The sequence below is a fragment of the Trichosurus vulpecula genome, chromosome 7, assembly GCF_011100635.1.
Source record: "Trichosurus vulpecula isolate mTriVul1 chromosome 7, mTriVul1.pri, whole genome shotgun sequence".
NCBI lineage: Eukaryota > Metazoa > Chordata > Mammalia > Diprotodontia > Phalangeridae > Trichosurus > Trichosurus vulpecula.
The window spans coordinates 98,587,066-98,607,856 of NC_050579.1; the positions used below are offsets into that span (position 1 = coordinate 98,587,066).

The window sequence follows — 20,791 nt, forward strand, 5'->3', positions numbered from 1 at the left end:
AATGCAAAACTCACCTCAGTGGAAAATAAAAGTAATTCTTCCAAATTTTTTTTAAAGCTTACTTTAATAATACTGATTCCAAACTTCAACTTTTTTTAACTTTTTAAATTTCTAAAAAAGACAATTTATTTTTTATAACTAAGAGCACAAGAATAAGCATTACAGACTGTTTCTAACAGTTTGGTACATTTAGCCCCATATAAAAGTTAAGTTTCTACAGCTATGGAATCTACTTTCATACTAACAACACTGCTCTCCTTTCATTATCAGAAAGACTCTTTAAATGGAACGCAACATACCTCCGGCTAGCAGTAAGAAACTTAATATGAAATCATAGCAGAAATTTGCTAATAGTCTTTCTGGAAAACCTTCATCAACTGGCCCCTTCAAAAGAGAGCTACTTAATCTTCCTAATATGTAAGAGCCAAAATTATTAAGGAAACTGGGATTACAACCTATATTTGCATATGCTTGTATACTCTTCCCTTGTGTGAACCTCCCATGGCCAATTGGAGAAAGAAAAATAAATCAAGAAAACGTTTTCTTTACCCCTCAATGCACCTCCTAAGCCCCACCTACAACCACAGCTAGGTATCGGCTAAAACTTCTGCTGGAATTCACTTTGTCCAGATGGACTGCATAAGGGGTGTTTTAATCTGCCACCCTAGATACGTAAAAAACAAGAAAACAACCTCCGGTTGCATTGGGCAAAAACTCTATGAAGGACTTATCGGAAAAGGTGAACAAGAATCTCTGGCTATCATCACTTCTCACCTGGTTAACTGCCAATATCCTTCCAATTGAACTCCAAGACTCTCCTCATGCTAATTCATCCTCTCCTCAAAGTGATTTTCTAAAGCCTGGGTCTTCCCAAATCACATACCCCCTCCCTCTTCCACTCAATAATCTCCAGTGGTTCCACGTTACCTCCAGGACAAAATAGAAAGCTCTGGCATTTTTCTCTTCCAATCTTGGGACATTCTACTCCCTTGGAAGCACTCTAAAAGATACAAGGGGTCTACAAGTTTATCTAGTTCAGCCTCAACTTTTCACAGATCAGGAAATGAGTCCAAGAGATATTTACCCAATATCACAGGTAGTAAAAGGGAAGGCCAGTATTGGAACACAGGTCCTCTGACTCCAAATACTGTAGTCTTTTCCACTTTGCCACAGTGCTTCTCACAGGGAAAGAGGAATATGAATAAAGAAGGACAGCTCTTATATAGCACTTTAAGATTTGCAAAGTATTTTGCAAATATTTTCTCATCTTATGCTCACAATAAAGGGGGGAGAGGTATTATTCCTACATTGCAAATGGGGAAACTGAGGCAAGCACAGACAGTATCTGAAAGTATCTGAGGTTGGTTTTGAATTAGGGTCTTCCTGACTCCAAACCCAGTACTTTATCCACTGTGCCAACCTAGCTACCAAAGAAGAGTCAAAAACCGATTCATTAGAAGAAAGACCCACACTGATTAAATGACTACTTCACTAGATCAGTGGGGTTAAACTCAAACAGAAGGCGGAATATACTGACTCAGAAAACCACAAATTTACATTATCTGTATTATAATGTACTTTTATTTACTTTGTTAAACATTTCCAAATTACACCTTCATGGTTCAGGCAGCACCAGCATCTGCACTACATCAGCAAGGGTCAGCTACTTGTCCCCAGGTGGAGAGCTCTTCAGGGCCATTTTAGTCTCTCACCCCTTTTTCCCCCCTTATTTCTATTTCCTTGGGTATTGAGAACTGATTTATAGAAATCCAATATATCTCTAGTTCTATAAACAGAACTAAAAATAAGCTAAGGCTGCAGTAGCAACCTGGATTTTGGGCATAAATCCCAAACCAAAAACTCAAAAAGGACAGGAAAAATGAAGAAAACCACCTTTCAAGCACCTCTCTCTCTCTCAGCAATCTTTCATGAAAGTACAGAAAAAGGTCAGACCAACAGTATAACTGTGTAACTAATTACTCTAAGTCTTGGTGAGTCACTTAGTAAATGGAGCTAATCTCCAAATTTAATAAAGCCTTTAAAGGGAACAAGGGTCCATGAACTTACTCCTGTTTCCTATCTCCATCTACCCTGTTTTTGAGTGACAGAATTTTGGAAAAGGGAAAAAAGCGCGAGCGCGCGCGCGTGTGTGTGTGCATGTGCGTGTGCGTGTGTGTGTCTGTGTCTGTGTGTCTGGGGAAAAAAAAATAAAAAGCTTGAGCCTTCTTTCAGAAAGGAACCCAATAATGGTGAAGTACACAGATGTTCTCCACATCCACATCAGACAGAGCAAGAAGTAATTAGTTTATTTGCATCATGCAGGATTTGGGTTAGACATAGGAAAAAATTCCCTGAGCTTGTGTTCTTAAATCCTAGAACAGACTACTAAGATTACTGTGGTTATCTTCTCCTCGGTAGGTATTTGTGGCAAAAGCAACATCCTAAACCCCCATCTCCCCATGCAAGTTAGGCTAATTTTTTCTTCAAAGTTATTGAGACCACACTCCAGTCTCGACTCGCTTGGGGGAATAAAGATTCAGGCCACTGACGTCACTTCCTGGATACAAAAGCAGTCAGGAAGGAGGAACTCCAGAGATGTTCTGATGCTTACTGGGTAGAAAAGGGTGGAGAACTCAGGCGAGGGTTAAAATTGAAGAAATGCTTGGCTAACTGGCTAATCAAATCTCTTTTTGTTAACTACTGAATGACTTAAAAGTATCTTATTTTGTTCAAATACTAAACATAAGCTATCGAGGGATTGGCATGAGGCAGGCCCAGCCTAGAAGAGTATTAAACGCAGTACACACCCATATGAAATACCATCTAATTTAAGCTTTGAAACCATTAAAACTCAATCTGCAATACTCTCTAACAAAAATCTTGGGGCCCAAACCATCCTACTGAATTCTAAGACCATTTATGATTCATCCTTTCCTTTCTCCTTCTCCCTCCCCAAACAATTGCCCAATCCCAAAGATTCTCTTTTCCACTCTCACCGTTCACCGTAGTCTTGATTCTGATGACGTCTTGCCTAGTCTCTTATACGGACCAAAGTTATGTAACTAGTGACTGGCTGGGCAGAGACTCATCCCCAGATGTATTTATCCAGCCTTAGTTTCTCTTCTGAGCTCCAGTACCACGGCACTAAGTGCCTGTTGGACGTTTCTAAGTGTATGTCCCATTGGCATCTCAAAGTCATAATGTCTAACATCAAACCTAATATCTTTCAAAGATGGCAGATTAGGGGAAGCCACTGAGATGAACTCCCCCAACATGACCCTCCAAATAACTTTAAAATAATGGCTCAAATAAAATTTTGGAGCAGAACCAACAAAAGGCCAGGGTGAGACATTTTTCCAGGTTAAGAAAGCTTAAGAGGCTGACAGGAGAAGTCTAAGTTAACATGAGGGTAGAAGCCTATCTGGAGCCCACACATTTGATCGCTTCAACAGCAGCAGCAGCTTCAAAAGCTCTCAGTCCAGAGATAGGGAAGGGGTTGGACAACTGGTCAGAAAAAGATTACAGACAACCTTTTGCTGTCTCTGAGTGCAATGACTGGTAACTTTATTGGCCACACAGTTCTGGGTTGCAGTACCAGGGTACAGAGGAGAACGGGATGTCTGTTACAAGAAAACAGGGGCCTGGGCACAGTTCCAAGGCAAAGAGAGCACGAATGCTTGAGGCTGTAAGGAACCAGGATGCTTCCTTGGTAAAGACCACAGTGAAGACAAGGAGAGCAGTGACCACACCTCTCCAAGGATAATACCACCCTGAAAACACCAGAAACTTGAAGACCCTCATAACTAGCTCTGAAAATGGCAGCACAAAAAAAGCCTGAAGTTTAGAACTGTGCTTCCCCGGGGGCGGGGCCAAGATGGCGGCAGGAAAGCAAGGACTCGCTTAGGCTCTCCCCCAAATCCCTCCGAAAACCTGTAAAAAATGGCTCTGAACAAATTCTAGAGCTACAGAACCCACAAAATTAACAGAGGAAAGCAGTTCTCCAGCCCAAGACGGCCTGAATGGTCACTGGGAAGGGTCTATCGCACTGTGCTGGAAGCGGAGCGTGGCCCAGCATGGGCTGCTCCAGGACAGACCAGGGGCTGAGGAGATCAGGCTGAGCAAGCCACAGGGCCCTGAATCACTGAGCTGTAGCAGTTACCAGACTTCTCAAACCACAAACTCCAAAGACCATGGAGCATGTCAGTGGGAAAACTGCTGGATCAGGGGGAGAGAAGTGCACGGTTGGCCCCAGTCCCACGGGTGGCCAAAGTGGTGCAACCCAGTGGCTGCAGCAGGAGGCTCCTGTGGCTGCTTCCAGAGCTCTAGCTGACGTTGCTTCCAGCCCCAGACCCAGTGGGAGGAATCAAGCGTCTGATCAGAACGGAGGGCAGGGAGCACTTTGCTGGCGCAGAGCCAGGGTTCTCTTGCTTTGCCCTGCTTGGATCTGGGTCACAGTCCTGGTTGGTGGTTCCTAGGGGAGGAGGAGCACTGGTGTGGCAGAGCTTGCTGTGTAGAAGCAGCTCTAAAAACAGCAACACAACACCCCTGAAGCTTGGGACAAAGCACTGGTCATTCTGAAGGCAGTCATACCCTGATAAAAAGCTCAAGGATCAAGTAGTTGGCTGGGAACATGAACAAGCAGCGCAAAAGGACTTAGTCTATTGAATCTTGTTTCAGTGACAAAGAAGATCAGCCAAAAGAAGTCAACAAAGTCAAACAGCCTACATCAAAAACCTCCAAGAAAAATATGAATTGGGCTTAGGCCATGGGAGAGCTCAAAAAAGATTTGGAAAATCAATTAAGAGAAATAGAGGAAAAATTGGGAAGAGAAATGGAAGTGATGCAAGAAAGTCATGAAAAACAAGTCAATGACTTGCTAAAGGAGACCCAAAAAAATACTGAAAAAAATAGCACCTTAAAAAAAATAGACTAACCCAAATGGCAAAAGAGCTCCAAAAAGCCAATGAGGGGGGAAGAATGCTTTAAAAGGCAGAATTATAGCCAAATGGAAAAGGAGGTCCAAAAGACCACTGAAGAAAATACCATCTTAAAAATTAGAATTGAGCAAGTGGAAGCTAGTGACTTTATGAGAAATCAAGAAATTATAAAACAGAACCAAAAGAATGAAAAAATGGAAGACAATGTGAAATATCTCATTGGAAAAACCAATGACCTGGAGAATAAATCCAGGAGAGATAACTTAAAAATTATTGGACTACCTGAAAGCCATGATCAAAAAAAGAGCCTAGACATCATCTTTCAAGAAATTATCAAAGAAAACTGCCCTGATATTCTAGAACCAGAGGGTAAAACAGAAATTGAAAGAATCCACCGATCACCTCTTGAAAAAGATCCCAAGAAGAAAACTCCTAGGAATATTGTCACCAAATTCCAGAGCTCCCAGATCAAGGAGAAAATACATCAAGCAGCCAGAAAGAAACAATTTGAGTATTGTGGAAACACAATCAGGATAACACAAGATCTAGCAGCTTCTACATTAAGGGACTGAAGGGCTTGGAATGCGATATTCCAGAGGTCAAAAGAGCTGGGATTAAAACCAAGAATCACCTACCCAGCAAAAATGAGTATAATACTCCAGGACAAAATATGGATTTTTAATAAATAGAGGACTTCTAAGCATTCTTGAAAAAGAAAAGACCAGAGCTGAGTAGGAAATTTGACTTTCAAATACAAGAATCAAGTGAAGCATGAAAAGGTAATCAAGAAAGTGAAATCATAAGGGATTTATTAAAATTGAACTGTTTGGGTTACATTCCTACATGGAAAGATGATATCTGTAACTCATGAAACCTTTCTAAGTATAAGGGCAGTTGAAGGGAATATGTATATATACATATATACATACACACATACACATATGTAGACAAAGGGCACAGGATGAGCTGAATATGAAGGGATGATACCTAAAAAATAAATAAATAAATAAATACAATTAAGGGGTGAGAGAGAAATATATTGGGAGAAGGAGAAAGGGAGAGATAGAATGGGATAAATTATCTCACATAAAAGTGGCAAGAAAAAGTAGTTCCACTGGAAGGGAAGAGGGGGCAGGTGAAAGGGAATGAATGAATCTTGCTCTCATCAAACTTGATTTAAGGAGGGAGTAACATACACACTACACTTGGGTATCTTACCCTACGGGAAAGTGGGGGGGGAAGGGGATGAGAGAGAGGGGATGATAGAAGGGAGAGCAGAGCGGGGAAGGAGGTAATCAAAAGCAAACACTTTTGAAAAGGGACAGGGTCAAGGGGATAAAACTGAATAAAGGGGGACAGGATAGGATGGAGGGAAATATAGTTAGTCTTTCACAACATGACTATTATGGAAGTGTTTTGCATGATACATGTGTGGCCTATGTTGAACTGCTTGCCTTCTCAAGGAGGGTGGGTAGGGAGGGAAGAAGGGAGAAAATTTGGAACTCAAAGGTCTAAAAACAAATGCTCAAAAAAAATGTTTTTTTACATGCAACTGGGAAATAAGATATATAAGCAATGGGGTATAGAAATCTCTCTTGCCCTACAAGAAAGAAATGGGAAAGGGAAGGGGGGTGGGGGGACAGAAGAGAAGGCAGACTGGGGAAAAGAGCAATCAGAATATATGCCATCTTGTGGTGGGGGGATGGTAGAAATGGGGAGAAAATTTGTAACTCAAAATCTTGTGGAAATCAATGTTAAAAATGAAAAAATATTAAATAAAGAAATAGAAATAGAAAAAAAAGAATAAAGAGGGTTTAATATATATACATATACATAGATATATATATACATATATACACATATACATACATACATGTGTGTGTGTGTGTGTGTGTGTGTGTGTGTGTGTGTGTGTGTGTATGAAAAGAACTGTGCTTCTCCACCCCAAGGTGAGCAGAACCTGACTTTAACATAAACTTCAAAGTCAAGAAATAGCCTGGGAAAATGACCAAACAACAAAAAAAGAATTTGACAATAAGAAGCTACTACGGTGGCAGGAACGACCAAGACATAAACTCAGAAGATAGCAATATGAAAAAAGCTACAAACAAAGCCTCAAAGACAAATGCTAATTGGACCCAAGGCCAGCAAGAATTCCTGGAAGAGCTTTAAAAAAAAAAAAAAAGAGATAAGCATGCTAAAGGAAAAAAGTGGGAAAAGAAATAAGAGTATGCACAGAGAATTAACAACTTAAACTCCTTAAAAGGCAGAACTGGCCAAATGGAAGAAGAAAATAATTCCCTAAAAATTAGAATTAGGAAAGTGGAAGCAAATGGCTCCATGATACATCAAGAAACAACAAAACAAAGTCAAAATGATTTTAAAAAATAGAAGAAAATGTGAAATATCTCACTGGAAAAACGACTGATCTGGAAAATAGATCAAGGAGAGATAATTTAAGAATTACTGGGTGAGGTGAAGGACACAATCAAAGTAAGAACTTATCTTTCCCACCAAACCGTCACCTTCTGTACTTCCCTATTATTGGAAGGAATCTCCATTCCTCCAATCACATCCTTGGTGTTCCTCACAAGTCCTCTCTGACCATCACCCTATACATCCTGTAACTTCCTTCTCTACAACATCTCTTGAATTCATCTCTCTACTCACAAAGCCAGCATCCTACTACAGGTGCTCATCACCTCTTATGTGGACTACTGTAATAAATAGCCTTCTAATGGTCTTCCTACCTCAAACCTTTCCCCACTCTAATCTATCGTCCACTCACCTGCCAAAGTGATCTTCTAAACAGTACAGTTATTCATTTCATTCTCCTGCTTAATCATGTCCAACAGGTCCCATCTTGGGGCCTTTGCACTTGTTGCCCATTCCTAGAATGTCTTTTCTCCCAATTTATGACTAATATAATCTGGCTTTCTTTAAGACTTAACTGAAGCACTGCCTCTTCCAGAAGACCTTTCCTGGTCTCCACAGCTGTTGGTGCCAACCCTCTCACTACTCTGCATTCATCTCCTACGGTCTGATTTGTCCCCTCCATATTCAGTGCTCTTTCCACTACCTTCTTCCATCTTGTACTACAGTTAAGAATATATCCTCATTCATCTTACCAGATTGTAAGCTCCTTAAGGACAAAGACATAATTTTTCTTCTTGGTATCCCTAGGACCTAACACAACACACTGTATCTAATAAATTTTTCCTGAGCTGACAAGGTTCATCTTCCCAGTACTTTTAATAATTAATCCCACTTAGGGTCAAACTTGAATTAGATTCTCAGTTCCATACTACTACAGTTCCATATGAAACAGTTTCAATTTTGTATAATGATTTATATATGGTCCTGATTAAAAAGAAAAAAAAGCATTTAAGGAAACTTCCAGCCCCATGAGTCTGGTAAAGGAAAACACCACATCAAAGTGGTCAGAACGCAGGACCTGAAAGGACTAGCTCTCAGTCCTGCCTCTGACCTTTGCCAGCTGCCTGACTCCAGTCAAGCTGCTTAATTTCCCTCAGTCTCAGTTTCTTTGTTTATAAAATGAGGGTACCCAGAGGTCTTACCCACACAGGGTTGTTGTGAGGTTAAAAAAAAAAAAGCAGATACAAAAACTGATAACACTAAACGGAAAAAGGGCTTTAAATAGCATTTTTTAAACAAGAATAGGAGAAATCAACTTTTTTAAAAGATCATAAATTATGAAGAAATTTATTCAGTTCAAAGAAACTAATTCTACTTAAAAGTTCATAGATATAATTTTTTTTAAATGCAGGCAAAAGAACTACACAAGAAGCAAAGCAGAAAAACTCAACTTGATAATGCTATCTTTATCTTTCAAATATGGCCATGACTCGCCTCCTGCCCATCAATAAGGCATTCAGCAAATTTACAATCTCACAGAGAAACAGATTAAAGAAAGAAGTAAAAACATATCAAATTTATAATTAGCTTACATCAGCAGGTTTTTGCTTGAGAAAATTAAGGGAGAGTAAGTTTCAAAGCCTTATAATCACTTACCTTCATAATTCCCCAAATTCTCCCAACTCCTAAAAAATGAGAAAGTAGCAGGAACCACCACCAAAAGTAAGTAAAAACCACCACAAACCTGTTGCTGTGGATATTGCATTCCTCCCATGGCACCTGGGGTCCGTCCCTGGATTCCAATTGGATACCGCTGTGGGCCAGGGGGACCATATGATCCCCCCGGGTATGGACTGCTTTGCTGAGGCTGAGAATGAGGATTATTGCCCATTCCATACAACTGAGGTCTCTTCATTACCATTGGATCCATTGGACTGCCCTGTTATTAAAAAAGAGATTGTTTTAAAAAATATATTCTGCATCTAGATGACAGAAAAATCCATTCAGGCAGATGTAAGCATCAGATATATTCAACACAATGAACCTCTATCTCGAAAACATTAAGCACAATTACTTGACAAATTAAAATGCAGAAAAATGTTAACTAACAGCAACATTACACACAAATTTTCTATTTTTTTCTCTTTAATTAAAAAGGTTTTTTTTTTTAAACTTGGGAGGGCCCTGAGTCAAAGACAAAGAAAGATTTTGCACCCTAAGCAGAGAAAAAAATTTACATCTGAATTTCTATTATGTATGCAGGAAGTGAGCAAGATAATTAATTTCACCCAACTCCTTTTAGCTTAATAGTATTAAAAAAAAATGAAGTACACTTCAATGTTTGGTGATTAGCAATACTTTCTGCCTTCAAAGTAGTCTCATAATAATAACAATTTTATTTCAGTCTCAGCCAGCAAGTCCCAGTCAAACATTTGTGACTGAGTTGAGCTGAGGAGAGAGAGTAGGTTTTTAGAAGAAAAAAAAAATCATAAGTAAAGAAAATGTCGAGGCTTTCCATAATATACGTGCGCACCGATAAGCCACCAAGCCATAATGTAAATCATGAGCCCCTTCTCACTTATAAAGTAAGCTTCCTGGCTGACTTAAAATCCATACTAGACTTTGGTTTTGATTCTCCTTTTAGGCCAGTGCACAAGCCTCAAGACCAGAATGACCTCTGGGACACAGAAAATCAAAATGATTCATCTCAACATATAGGACTTTCTCACCTACCTACACGAAGTGAATAGAGGCAGCTAGGCAGGGCAGTGCAAAGGAGCCCTGAACCCGGCCTCAGAAAGGAGCTGTGTGACTCTGGAGAAGTCTCTTATTCTGTGTATCTTGTTTCTTCATCCGTACAGTAGAGATAATAATATTATCTACCACCCAGCGTTGTTGTGAAGATAAAATGAGTTAATATTTGTAAAGGCCTTTACAAACTTTAAAGTACAAATATAAGTGCTGGCAATGATGATGACGACGATCATAAAAACATCACTCCTTTAACAGATGAAGAAAGCAAGCCTCAAAAAGCAAAACCATGACGAGAACAGAAGTCTCCTGACTCCTACTCCAGCACTCTTTAATTTACACTAGGCAACGTCCAAACTGCTAAGCATCTCAAAACCTTGACGGCTAACAAGTAACACCAGAGGACCCACAACTATTCTTTATTAGTTTCCCCGGTAAACGAGCAAAAAAAAAAAAATTGCCACAATGCAGAAGAGCAGAAAAATCTAAGAACCAAGAAAAATCCATATCCTGAATAATCTACTTTTAAATGACTAACCTTAGCCCATATAGAATGTATAATTGTATAATTCAGCATTAAGATCAATGCTAATATTGTCAGAGTGCAAGGTGGTACGGAAGGAGGAGTATGGGGTGACAGTGTGGGTAAAGGCCACACAAATGCTGCCACAACAAAGGTCTAGAGATGTTTGCCACCCCAAAGTCCTCAAAACAAGATTACTGCTCAGTACCAATGGGTATGCATGTTGGAAAAGGAAAGGGAAACACTGCAAATCACTAGGAAATAAACGATGAAAAAGGAAAGGAAAGATGTCTCTGGTGGGTGAGGAATAAGAAAGGATAAGAGACAGATAATTACTATCAAGAAGGGGGAACGAAGTAAAGACAGACCATGAATCTCTGGATCAAGAGGAAGCGGATTAATCCTCTGAGAAGTTCACTGGGTGACTCAGTGAGTTCCGAAATATGCCTGGGGATCCAGGGATGAGTCAAGGGAAAATATTCTCTAGGGCTACATGGAAAAAATGGACCACACAAGGAATCTGGGATGCCTAGAAATAAGCTAGTGGCCTAATAGAGGCCCAACTTGAGTAAATCAAATTAACAGGCTCTATTTCCAATACAAAATCATCAACTCTCCTAGATACTCGGCTACCCTATCTTCCTATTCAATCTGGATTAGCCCAGGGCACTGGAAAGGTCCATTTATTTCATTTTAAACAGTATACTACAAAAACAGGCTTAATTAAAACGGAAATTTAAAAATGGGGAAATGCTTGGAATGTCTGTATTTTAGTTTTGCAGATAACAGTGTAGCAATTTCCTCTATCAGTCTCTGGACTTGCTTTTTTCTAATCTGGGACATCGTTGCCATAAACTTCCACAACCTTATTTAATGTGCAGTCAATTTGAACTAATATTGAATTTCTCAAACTCAAAAAAAAAAAAAAAATCAGTGCACTTCATGAAATACCTATGCTGTACGCCTCTGTGAAGACATCAAAATACCTTAAAAATTAATAGCCCAGATATCAAAATAGCTAGGACAAACCATGCAAAACCCTTTTCAACCCCTCTTCTTCAGCCCTCTATTAATGATCCACAAATTCAGGGTTTCTGATTTTATTTTGTGATTTTCAATATTAAAATGTCCAAAATTAGCATCTCAAACCCCACTCTGCCATTATTTGCTTTCCAAGAAAAAGAAACTAAATCTCTGGCTTTTCTGGGATAGGTAAAAACTCAACAAGAACTCAAGAGACCAGTGATTTCTCCTACTCCCAATTCAACCTATAACCCATCATCTATTTTTTACCAGGCATCCCTCCTCCAATAGTACTTCACTTCGAAACATCACACTAGTCATTTTTAACAAGCCTTTTAAGCAAAAGGTTTATGCTATATTTTTAAAGAGATCATTAGCATTTCTGATGGTCCTTGAATCTTTCTTTACGCAAATATTTCCAAAACATCTGTTTTTCTAATCTCGATAGCATGCTTATGACAGCTGTGATTTGAGTTCCAATTTGGTAGAAATAGGCAAGTGGTTTTGAATACCACAAAACATGCTGAGAGAGGAGGAGGGATAGCTGGGGTGGAAGCCATTTCAAAGACAACAAAACAGAGCCAAACAGTGTTAGGCTAATTCTCATTACTGTATACATTTCTAAGTACTTTTAAAGAAGTGTTATTATTGCATAATATTTGCTTTTCATAGATCATAGAATCTAAGACTTGAGAAGAGCCACAGAGACTCTCTAATCTAACCCTAACCTAAACCATGGTCATCCAATCTCTACAGAGAAGAGACAGAGACAAAGACAGAGAGAGAGAGAGAGAGAAAGAGAGAGAGAGAGAGAGAGAATGTTACCATCTTATAAAGCAGTCAATCCACTTCCGAACAGCTCTAATTGTTCAGCTAGGAAGTTTTTCCTTAAATCTACCTCTGGATTTTCCACTCCTGGCTCTTATTGCTGTCCACCCTAGGTCTGAAATAGAATTAAGTCTAACCCCTCTTCCACATAAAAACTACTAAAATACTTTAAGGTTATCATGTCTTCACCTAGCCTCTTCTCCAAGGCTTAACATTTCCAGGGCCTTCAAAAGATCCTAATATGACATTCTCTCCAGTCCTCCCACTATCTGATAATACTCTTTTGGACACTCTCTAGAAAGGACTTTTTTTTTTTTTAGATTAGTTTTCAATATTCACTTTCTTCAGATTGAGTTCTAAATTTTCCCCCTCTCTCCACTCCGCCCTTCCCAAAATGGCATGGAATCTAATGTAGGCTATACATACATAATCATATATTTCCCTATCAGTCATGTTGTGAAAGAAGAATCAGAACAAAAGCAAAAACCACCAGAGAGGAAAAAAACAAACAAAAAAAAAAGAGAGAAAATAGGCATTCAGACTCCATAGTTCTTTCTCTGGATGTGGATAACATTGGCCACCAGGAGTCTTGGAATTCTCTTAGATCATTGCATTGCTGAGATAAGCCAAGTCTATCAAAGTTGGTCATCGCACAATGTGGCTGTTACTGTATACAATGCTCTCCTAGTTCTGTTCAATTCATTCAGCATCAGTTCATGTAAGTCTTAGAGAGGACTTCTTTCTGTCCTTTCTAAAACTGCTGTACCCAGAAATGCACACGGTGCATCAGGTGTGGTCTGGACCACAACAGAGTACAGTGGAATGATCTTTTCTCGCTACATGGACACTGTTTTTCTCATTAAGTGACTAAGACAGACAGCATTAGCTTTGCTGTCTTCTATAACTTGGTTCAAGTGAAGATAATCCCATTCATAGAAAACACCAAAGTTATGAACTATGTGTATACATGAAAAGCCACAGACATCTACTCCCTCTTAGCTAGTCCCTTCTGAGCTCCTACGGCTGCTGTTAACCACCACAGCCCCAGTGGGAGGTGGAACCAGTGCTGGAGGTAGGAGAAAGGCGTGGAGGAAATGACTCAGATTAAACTACAATATTTCCTCATAGAGAGAACTGTATTTTTGTGTTATAGCCAACTCATACAAAATATCTCTCCAATGCTTTTTGAGAAATACTAAATTTTAATTTTTCTGAGACTAGTGTCACAGGACTCACAATCATTTAAAAATACTGTTTGAATACTGGAATTTTAAAAGACAAGAATTTAAGAATAACTCAAATGACCACCCACATATCTGCATCAATTAATTTAAAACTAGTACTTCTTGTGTTAAAAAGATGGACCTTGATTTCAGAGAGAAGTTCAGGATTATTAAAGGAACTCTGCAATTTCCCAGAGGCAGTGAGACTGGTGTAGCTCCCATTTCACTCTAAAACTCAACATGACCATTTGCAGGATCTGTCCAAAAGCTCTACCCACCTAAATGCATGACATAGTCTGGACAACAAGCATTCTTCATCCATCTGGATTTCCCCCAGGGGCAGTTAGGCCAAACTGTTCTGAGTTGCCTAGAAACCTTTGCCATGTCCCAAGATGTGATACAAGTAGTGACCGTATCATTCAAAAACCGGACCACCAGTAGTACCTAACCATCTGCAGAGAATCCATCTACAAGATAGATTTTGCACTAAATGCCCTTAATAAAAGTGGTGAGCACCTCCGGTTAACATATATCTAACCGTTTTATGTCTCTTCTGATATTCATGATAAATGGGCCAACTAAGGTTACCTCTGTCATATTATTCAAGGAATTCTTTTTTGAGGGGAGAAGGCAGGGCAATTGGGGTTAAGTGACTTGCCCAAGGTCACACAGCTAGTAAGTGTGTCAAGTGTCTGAGGCCGGATTTGAACTCAGGCCCTCCTGACTCCAGGGCTGGTGCTCTACTGACTGCACCACCTAGCTGTCCCAAATTCTGAATAATTTTAATGTATGCATATGAGTTTTTCTTTACCAAAGCAAATGTTCTTTTATAATAATATATATGTATGCATGTATGTGTGTATATATATGTGTGTGTGTGTGTGTGTGTGTGTGTGTGTATGTGTGCGTGTGTGTGTATAGACACACACACATATATACACCAATAAGTACAACTTGGATTTATATTCTCTATATCTTTTGATCAATTGTGACAGTAAAAACGTGGTCTGCTATAGAACAGTGTTTTTTAAAAGACTTCCCGCTCCATTCTAATATCTTCACTTAGGATGCCCAAAATTAGAGGGAGTAATATAACAGATAAAAAGCCAAATAGAGTCAGGAACACTTGAGTTCCAGTCCTGCCCCTGACACATTCTATCTCTTATGACCAAGCGCAAGTCACATGACTTCTCATTTCTAAGATCAAGTTGGAGATGAGATGTCTATTTGTATTGATGAAAGGAATTTCCGTACTATTGAAAGCACAAATCCAGACCACTCTTCTCTCCCTGACCCACTCTTAAAAGCTAAACACTAAGCAGTAAGGAATACATATATAGCTAGGACCAGGTCTCAAAAAGTATGTCTAATAAGAACAAAACATACATAACACTTCTATAGATCTATGACCTCATAGATGTTATTTTCCCTCCACTAGTGCAGATTTCAAACCACCCTTGCTTATTCTTCCTAAGAGTCAAGCTTTAACTGCCGTGAGAGTTTGGGGATACCATGTTTATTTTTTGTCCGTGACTTCATCCTTCAGAAAGTATCCATGGAAAATGCCAGGGCTGTTAATATTTCAGAAAGTAATAAGGGGACACCTGGACTGTTCTTTTCTTGTGCCCTACCTTTCCCACTGTTGATTTCTTCAATAAAGAAATACTCTTATATTCTTGAACATGGATCAATTCCTAGAGATATGTTATAGATTACTTTGAGCCTTCCATGTGTCTGTTTGCCTGTTGGGCCAAACATAACTTTAACCCCTCATAGACTGTGGTATTTCAAGATCTGCAACCATAGAGCATTACTGAGAGAATATTTACAATGAAAAAAGTAGGTCAGACGAATTAGAAGAGAGAAAGATCATTTTTATCTGGGGAGACCAGTATCAAGAGATGGTATCTGAGCTAGGCTTTAAAGGAAGGGAGATTTCAATAGAAAGAGTAAGAGAAATGGGGGAGACAGCAGAGTTCATTCTAGGCATAGGGAATGTAGCCTTTACCACACAGGTGGCACCTAGCATTGCCTTAGGAAATTTCTTGTATTATTATTCAAATCTTCTATCGGTATTTATATTCCTTTCTTCAACTTCAATCATAAGTTCATTTGTTTTTTAATATCAGGGATACTGCTATGTACTCCCCACAGTGACCAGGGTAGAGCTATGCATTACGCTATACACGGGCACTCAACGGATTCTTTGGAATTGAGTATTTCCAAAAGTTAACACTAGAAGGCCCTGCATTTAAGAATACCTCGATGGGTGTCAATTGACAGAATGCAGTTTTGTTTTGTTTTTAATCCACATAGAGAGAGTAGAATGAGAATTTTTAATTCCAAGTAAAATGGCAAAGGCTGCAATTATTAATTCCCTACAAAATCACTGAACAAACTTCTGAAAGAAAAAACAAAAATGCTCCAAGATGCCAGCAACAAATACCTAGCTTACATCCTTAGGCTTGGTAATACTCAGTTCATTGTAGATAAATTCAATTAAAATCAAGAATGAAGGAGAATCACAAAAGAGTATTTATTCCCCCTAATTAAAGAATGTATTTTTCGCTTAGAGTAAAATCAATCTCTTGTTCGTTGATATTACCATTCACCAATCTATAATTATTAGAAATATGGGAAAAGAGGGGCAGCTAGGTGGCTCGGGGAGTAGAGCACCAGCCCTGCAGTCAGTAGGACCTGAGTTCAAATTCAGTCTCAAGACACCTGACACACTTACTAGCTGTGTGACCTTGGGAAAGTCACTTAACCCCAATTGCCCTGCCTACCCCATATATGTGTATATGGTGTGTGTGTGTGTGTGTGTGTGTGTGTATGTGTATGTGTGTATATATATATATATGAAAGAATACACCCACAAAATCAAGCTCATTTGATTTATACTAATAATACAAATACATGTACTTGATACAATATTAACCAATATTTGTCCTCCCAGATCTAGGATCAAGAGTTTTATTTTGCTGAAAATTTGCCAAATTAGTTAAATGGGGATTTGAAAATACCTAGAGGTATATCGAGTTCTAAAAGATTAGATAGGGCAAGCTGTATCTAAACTTGCTTCAGATGATCTCTAGGAAACATGCAACACTTAACACCTTAAAAGAAATGAAGGCTCAGAAGGAAAACACAAAATTAGGGACAGGAGAAGAAATGGGGGGAGGGGAGGAAAGAGATGAAACAGTGGGTTATCGGAACTCCAAAAAGAAAAAAAGCAAAAGTGTTGGATGATCGATTTTAAGTGAATAAAATACCTAAGATTAATTATGTTTTTTAAAAATTTTACAGAGAACTACAATCAGAACTATTTTTAAACTTAACCTGCAGGACACAGAATCACAGCAAGGACTAGGCTATGAGGGCAAGTTACTGGTACAGCTCTCAAATAAAAGAGCGGGACGTATTTCGGCCCTTGTCCAATGTAGCCTCTCACTTGTCCTTCTTACATGCTTCAGATTCCTTCATCTTTTGCAACATATGGAAGATATCTGTTTACGTTGGGAAATAGTCACACTAAATCAAGTAAATAAATAAAGCGACACACAGCATCACCAAAGTTAAAGGGGCCTTACTTAGAGTTTGTTTAGTCTAGGGTTCTCGTTTTACAGATGTAGAAACTAAAGACCAGAAGAATGGTTAAATTACTTGCCCAACACCACAGGGCTAGCTAATGTCAGAGTTGCAACCAGAAGGCAAGGCTCCTCATTCCAGGTTCAGTGTTTACTGCTTACAGTAGTGACACTTATAAGAAATAAAACATCAGAAAAAGCAGAAAAGTGCTAGCAATTAGAAAAATGAACCTAGTTAAGTATCAACCAGGTAGAGAAAGCAAGTGATATTGCATAGATGCTGTAGAAATAATAGCAATAATTTATATTCTGTTTTAAGGTCTATGAAGCCCTTTACATATAATTCACATTATCCTACAAACATCCCTAAAATGGTACAGGTACAACTATCTCCATTTTACATATGAGAAAGCTGAGCCCTAAAGAGGTTAACTAATTTGCCTCAGATGACACAGCTAATTTATATTTGTTATTGTTTTGTTTTTATATTATTCCTGATTTACACTTATAAGTCACAGGCACTGTGCTAGGCACTGGGGATATAAATGCAAAGAATGAAGCAATGCCTCCTCTCATAGAACTTACCTTCTAACACGGAACACAATTATCCGTGTAAGTATACACAGAACACTGTCCTGAGCCCTGTGTACTAATATTTGTGTGAATAAAGAAGAGAATATTCATATAACTGGGTTAGTGAAGGGATGAACAGGACAAAAGTCAGGGAGCAACCTGCAAAGGAAGTGGGGTAAGAAGAGGGGGTAATAGGATAAATACAATAAAACATACCTTGGAGAAAAAATAAACGTCACCGATTCACAATGGAAAACTAGTTATGGGCACATTTAGCAGAAGAGGATCTGGGGGTCGTAGTGAGTCAGCAATGTAGCACCAAGGTTTCAGAAAACTTAGGGTACTCAATATCATGAAAAGAAGTCAACTATAGGTGATACAGAAGAGATAATCCTCTACTAGCACTCAGAGAAATTATATACTTCATCTGGTACAACATGTTCTACCAAGATGTTCAGCTCTGGTCAGAAAGATAGATTAAATATCATTCAAGTTCCTTTCTAGATCTAAAGTGCTAGAATGCTAGACAAAAGTCTACAAGGCAAAAGCTGCTTCCAAGAAGTCTGAAGATATTTTTTTCCCTTTTTCTCAGCTCTACTATGGAAATCAACGTTTCTGTCTCTATTGGATTAATCTTAGAGAGAAGACTAAAGCCAAAACACATAACTTTCTTTGTCTTACTGTAAAACTGATCCTTTCAGTTTAAGCTTTTGCATACTTCTCATAGATAGGAAAAAACTATGAAGTGAATCCTTAAAGTTCATTGGTTTGTGGCTGTGTTTGTATATTAAAAAAAATTAATCTAAAAGTAAGTTCAATTAGTATAATTTGAATTATTTTCTATTAAAATAAATTCTATTTTTAAACTGGGCATATTAAGCCTGATAATTTTGTGAAAAGACAAATTATATGCTATATATTTTAGGCCACGAATGAAGGCACTTTAGCTCTCTCGTAGAGGGCACTAAAGTATTAGTCACTCAATGTACAAGCAATTATTAAAAGGGCCTACAATGTGCCAGGTCCTGCCTTTGAAAGAGGCTGAGGATACAAAGAAAGACAAAAAAAAAAAAAAAGTACTGGTTCTCATACAGCTCACAGTCTAATGGGGAAAGTAACTTGAAAACAAGATGTATAAACAAGATATAGGGGGGAATAAATTAAAAATTAAATCAATAAAGGGAGACACTAGTATTAAGGGGAAGTAGAATAACTTCTAGTGGAAGGTGGAGCAATTTGAAGGAAGCCAGGAGGTGGAGATGAAGAGAAAGCCAGGAGGGAAAGTCAAGTGAAAATGCTCAGTCAGATGGAGTGTCTCATGAGAATGGCAAGGAAACCAGCTCTGGCTTCCATGACATATTCTAGCTTTAAGAGTACATGGGATAAAGTGAAAAAAGACTAGAAAGGTAGGTCAGGTTATTGGGAGTTTTAAACACAAAAGAGAGGACTTTATATCTGACCCTGGACGAGAGTGGGGAGAAACTTAAGACAAGGAGACTGACGGGCAGGCAAAACAGTCCAGGCATGATATGAGTGCCCACATCAAGCTGGTGGTGGTGACACAAGAGAGAAAGGAGCTTGTGTCAGTCAGTAAGTCAATCAGTAAACATTTATTAAGCACCTACTATGTTCCAGGAACCATGCTAAGGATCCCAAAAGGCAAAAGATAGTCACTGATGACAAGGAGCTTACAATCTAATGAGTTTTTGATCTTATGTGAGAGATGTTTCAGCAGTACTTAGCAACAGACTGGAGGAGAGAGAAAGGGGGGAAGGGAGAAAATGAAGAGTTGAGGATGATTCCTATGTCAGTCTGGGTGTCTAGGAAGATAGGAATTACACCACAGATTTAATGAAACATATTCAATATAACATTTATTAAGAACCTACTGAATACAGAGCACTCTGGGGGAGGAGAGGAAGATAAAGTTCATAGAAGATACAGTCCGTGCCTTATGGATATATAATCTAGTAGGGGAGATGATACATAAATGAAAATAAAAAATATTAATATGTTATTTTGGTGCACCGTATTTTAGAGTCAAGGAACCTGGATAAAATTGCAGGCTCCAAGAAGCATTTCCTGAATCCCCTTAATTTTACTCTTTTCCTTCTCCTGATTATCTCCAATTTACCCCATATATAGCTTATTTACACATAGTTATTTTCATGTTGTCTCACCCATTAGATTATGAGCTCCTTGAGCCAGTGACCAGTTTTTTCTGCCTTTCTTTGTATCCCCATCTCTTAGGATCACACCTGGAACAGAGCAGGAGCTTAATACATGCTTATTGACTGATTGAAGATTTAATGGAACAAGAGCAGCACCACTACTTCAGTTTAGGGATCTTTCGGCAAATAGTCAAACACTAAAGTACACCCTTTCCACTTGTCAGAAGGACAAAAATCCCTACAATCACCTCGAGACTTCCCATGCCATTCAAGAGAGGGTTCAAATCCTTGAATGGAACAAAAATTCTATTGTTAAAACAAGTGAGTCCGAGACTAAGGTTCTTATAATCTGCTATACAGAGGTTTTTACAAAATAATACTGGTTTATAACCGGTCTTAACCTCTATGCTTCTCAAAGCTAAAAGTTGAAATAAGAAAGGATAAGAGATGAGATATGTCACAATGTCACTTTTCCCTAAGTTTTTTGTTTTATTCTGCTTTTTTTAATGCTTTGTATAGGTTAACTATAAAAAAAAAAGAAATATTTGTTGGTTAAGTGTAAGAATAGAGTGAAAAATTCTGGAGTTGCTGAAATCCCCCAAGCAAAGTCTTCCTATTTACTACCATCAACCTCATTTGATAAACTGTCAGGAAATATGCTTCAGGATCAAGAAAAGGAAGAAGCCAAAGACTTGTAGACAACACAGAAACTTCACACCTGTTATCATCTGAAGAGAGTGAGGAGGCTAAGGACATGGTTAGCATCAAAAACATAACCAAAATCAAACAGACTACATCT

The 20,791-nt window shown here is 38.7% G+C and overlaps 1 protein-coding gene across 7 annotated transcripts in view; it reads right to left on the reverse strand.

Annotated features, from left to right (window-relative positions):
• Positions 1 to 20,791, reverse strand: part of ARID1B (AT-rich interaction domain 1B) — a 563,165-nt gene that overhangs the window by 479,687 nt on the left and 62,687 nt on the right. For all 7 annotated transcript variants that reach the window (XM_036766234.1, XM_036766229.1, XM_036766233.1 and 4 more), the window contains one exon: positions 9,058 to 9,252. In XM_036766234.1, coding sequence (XP_036622129.1) covers positions 9,058 to 9,252 — 195 coding nt within the window. The remainder of the gene's footprint in view (positions 1 to 9,057; positions 9,253 to 20,791) is intronic.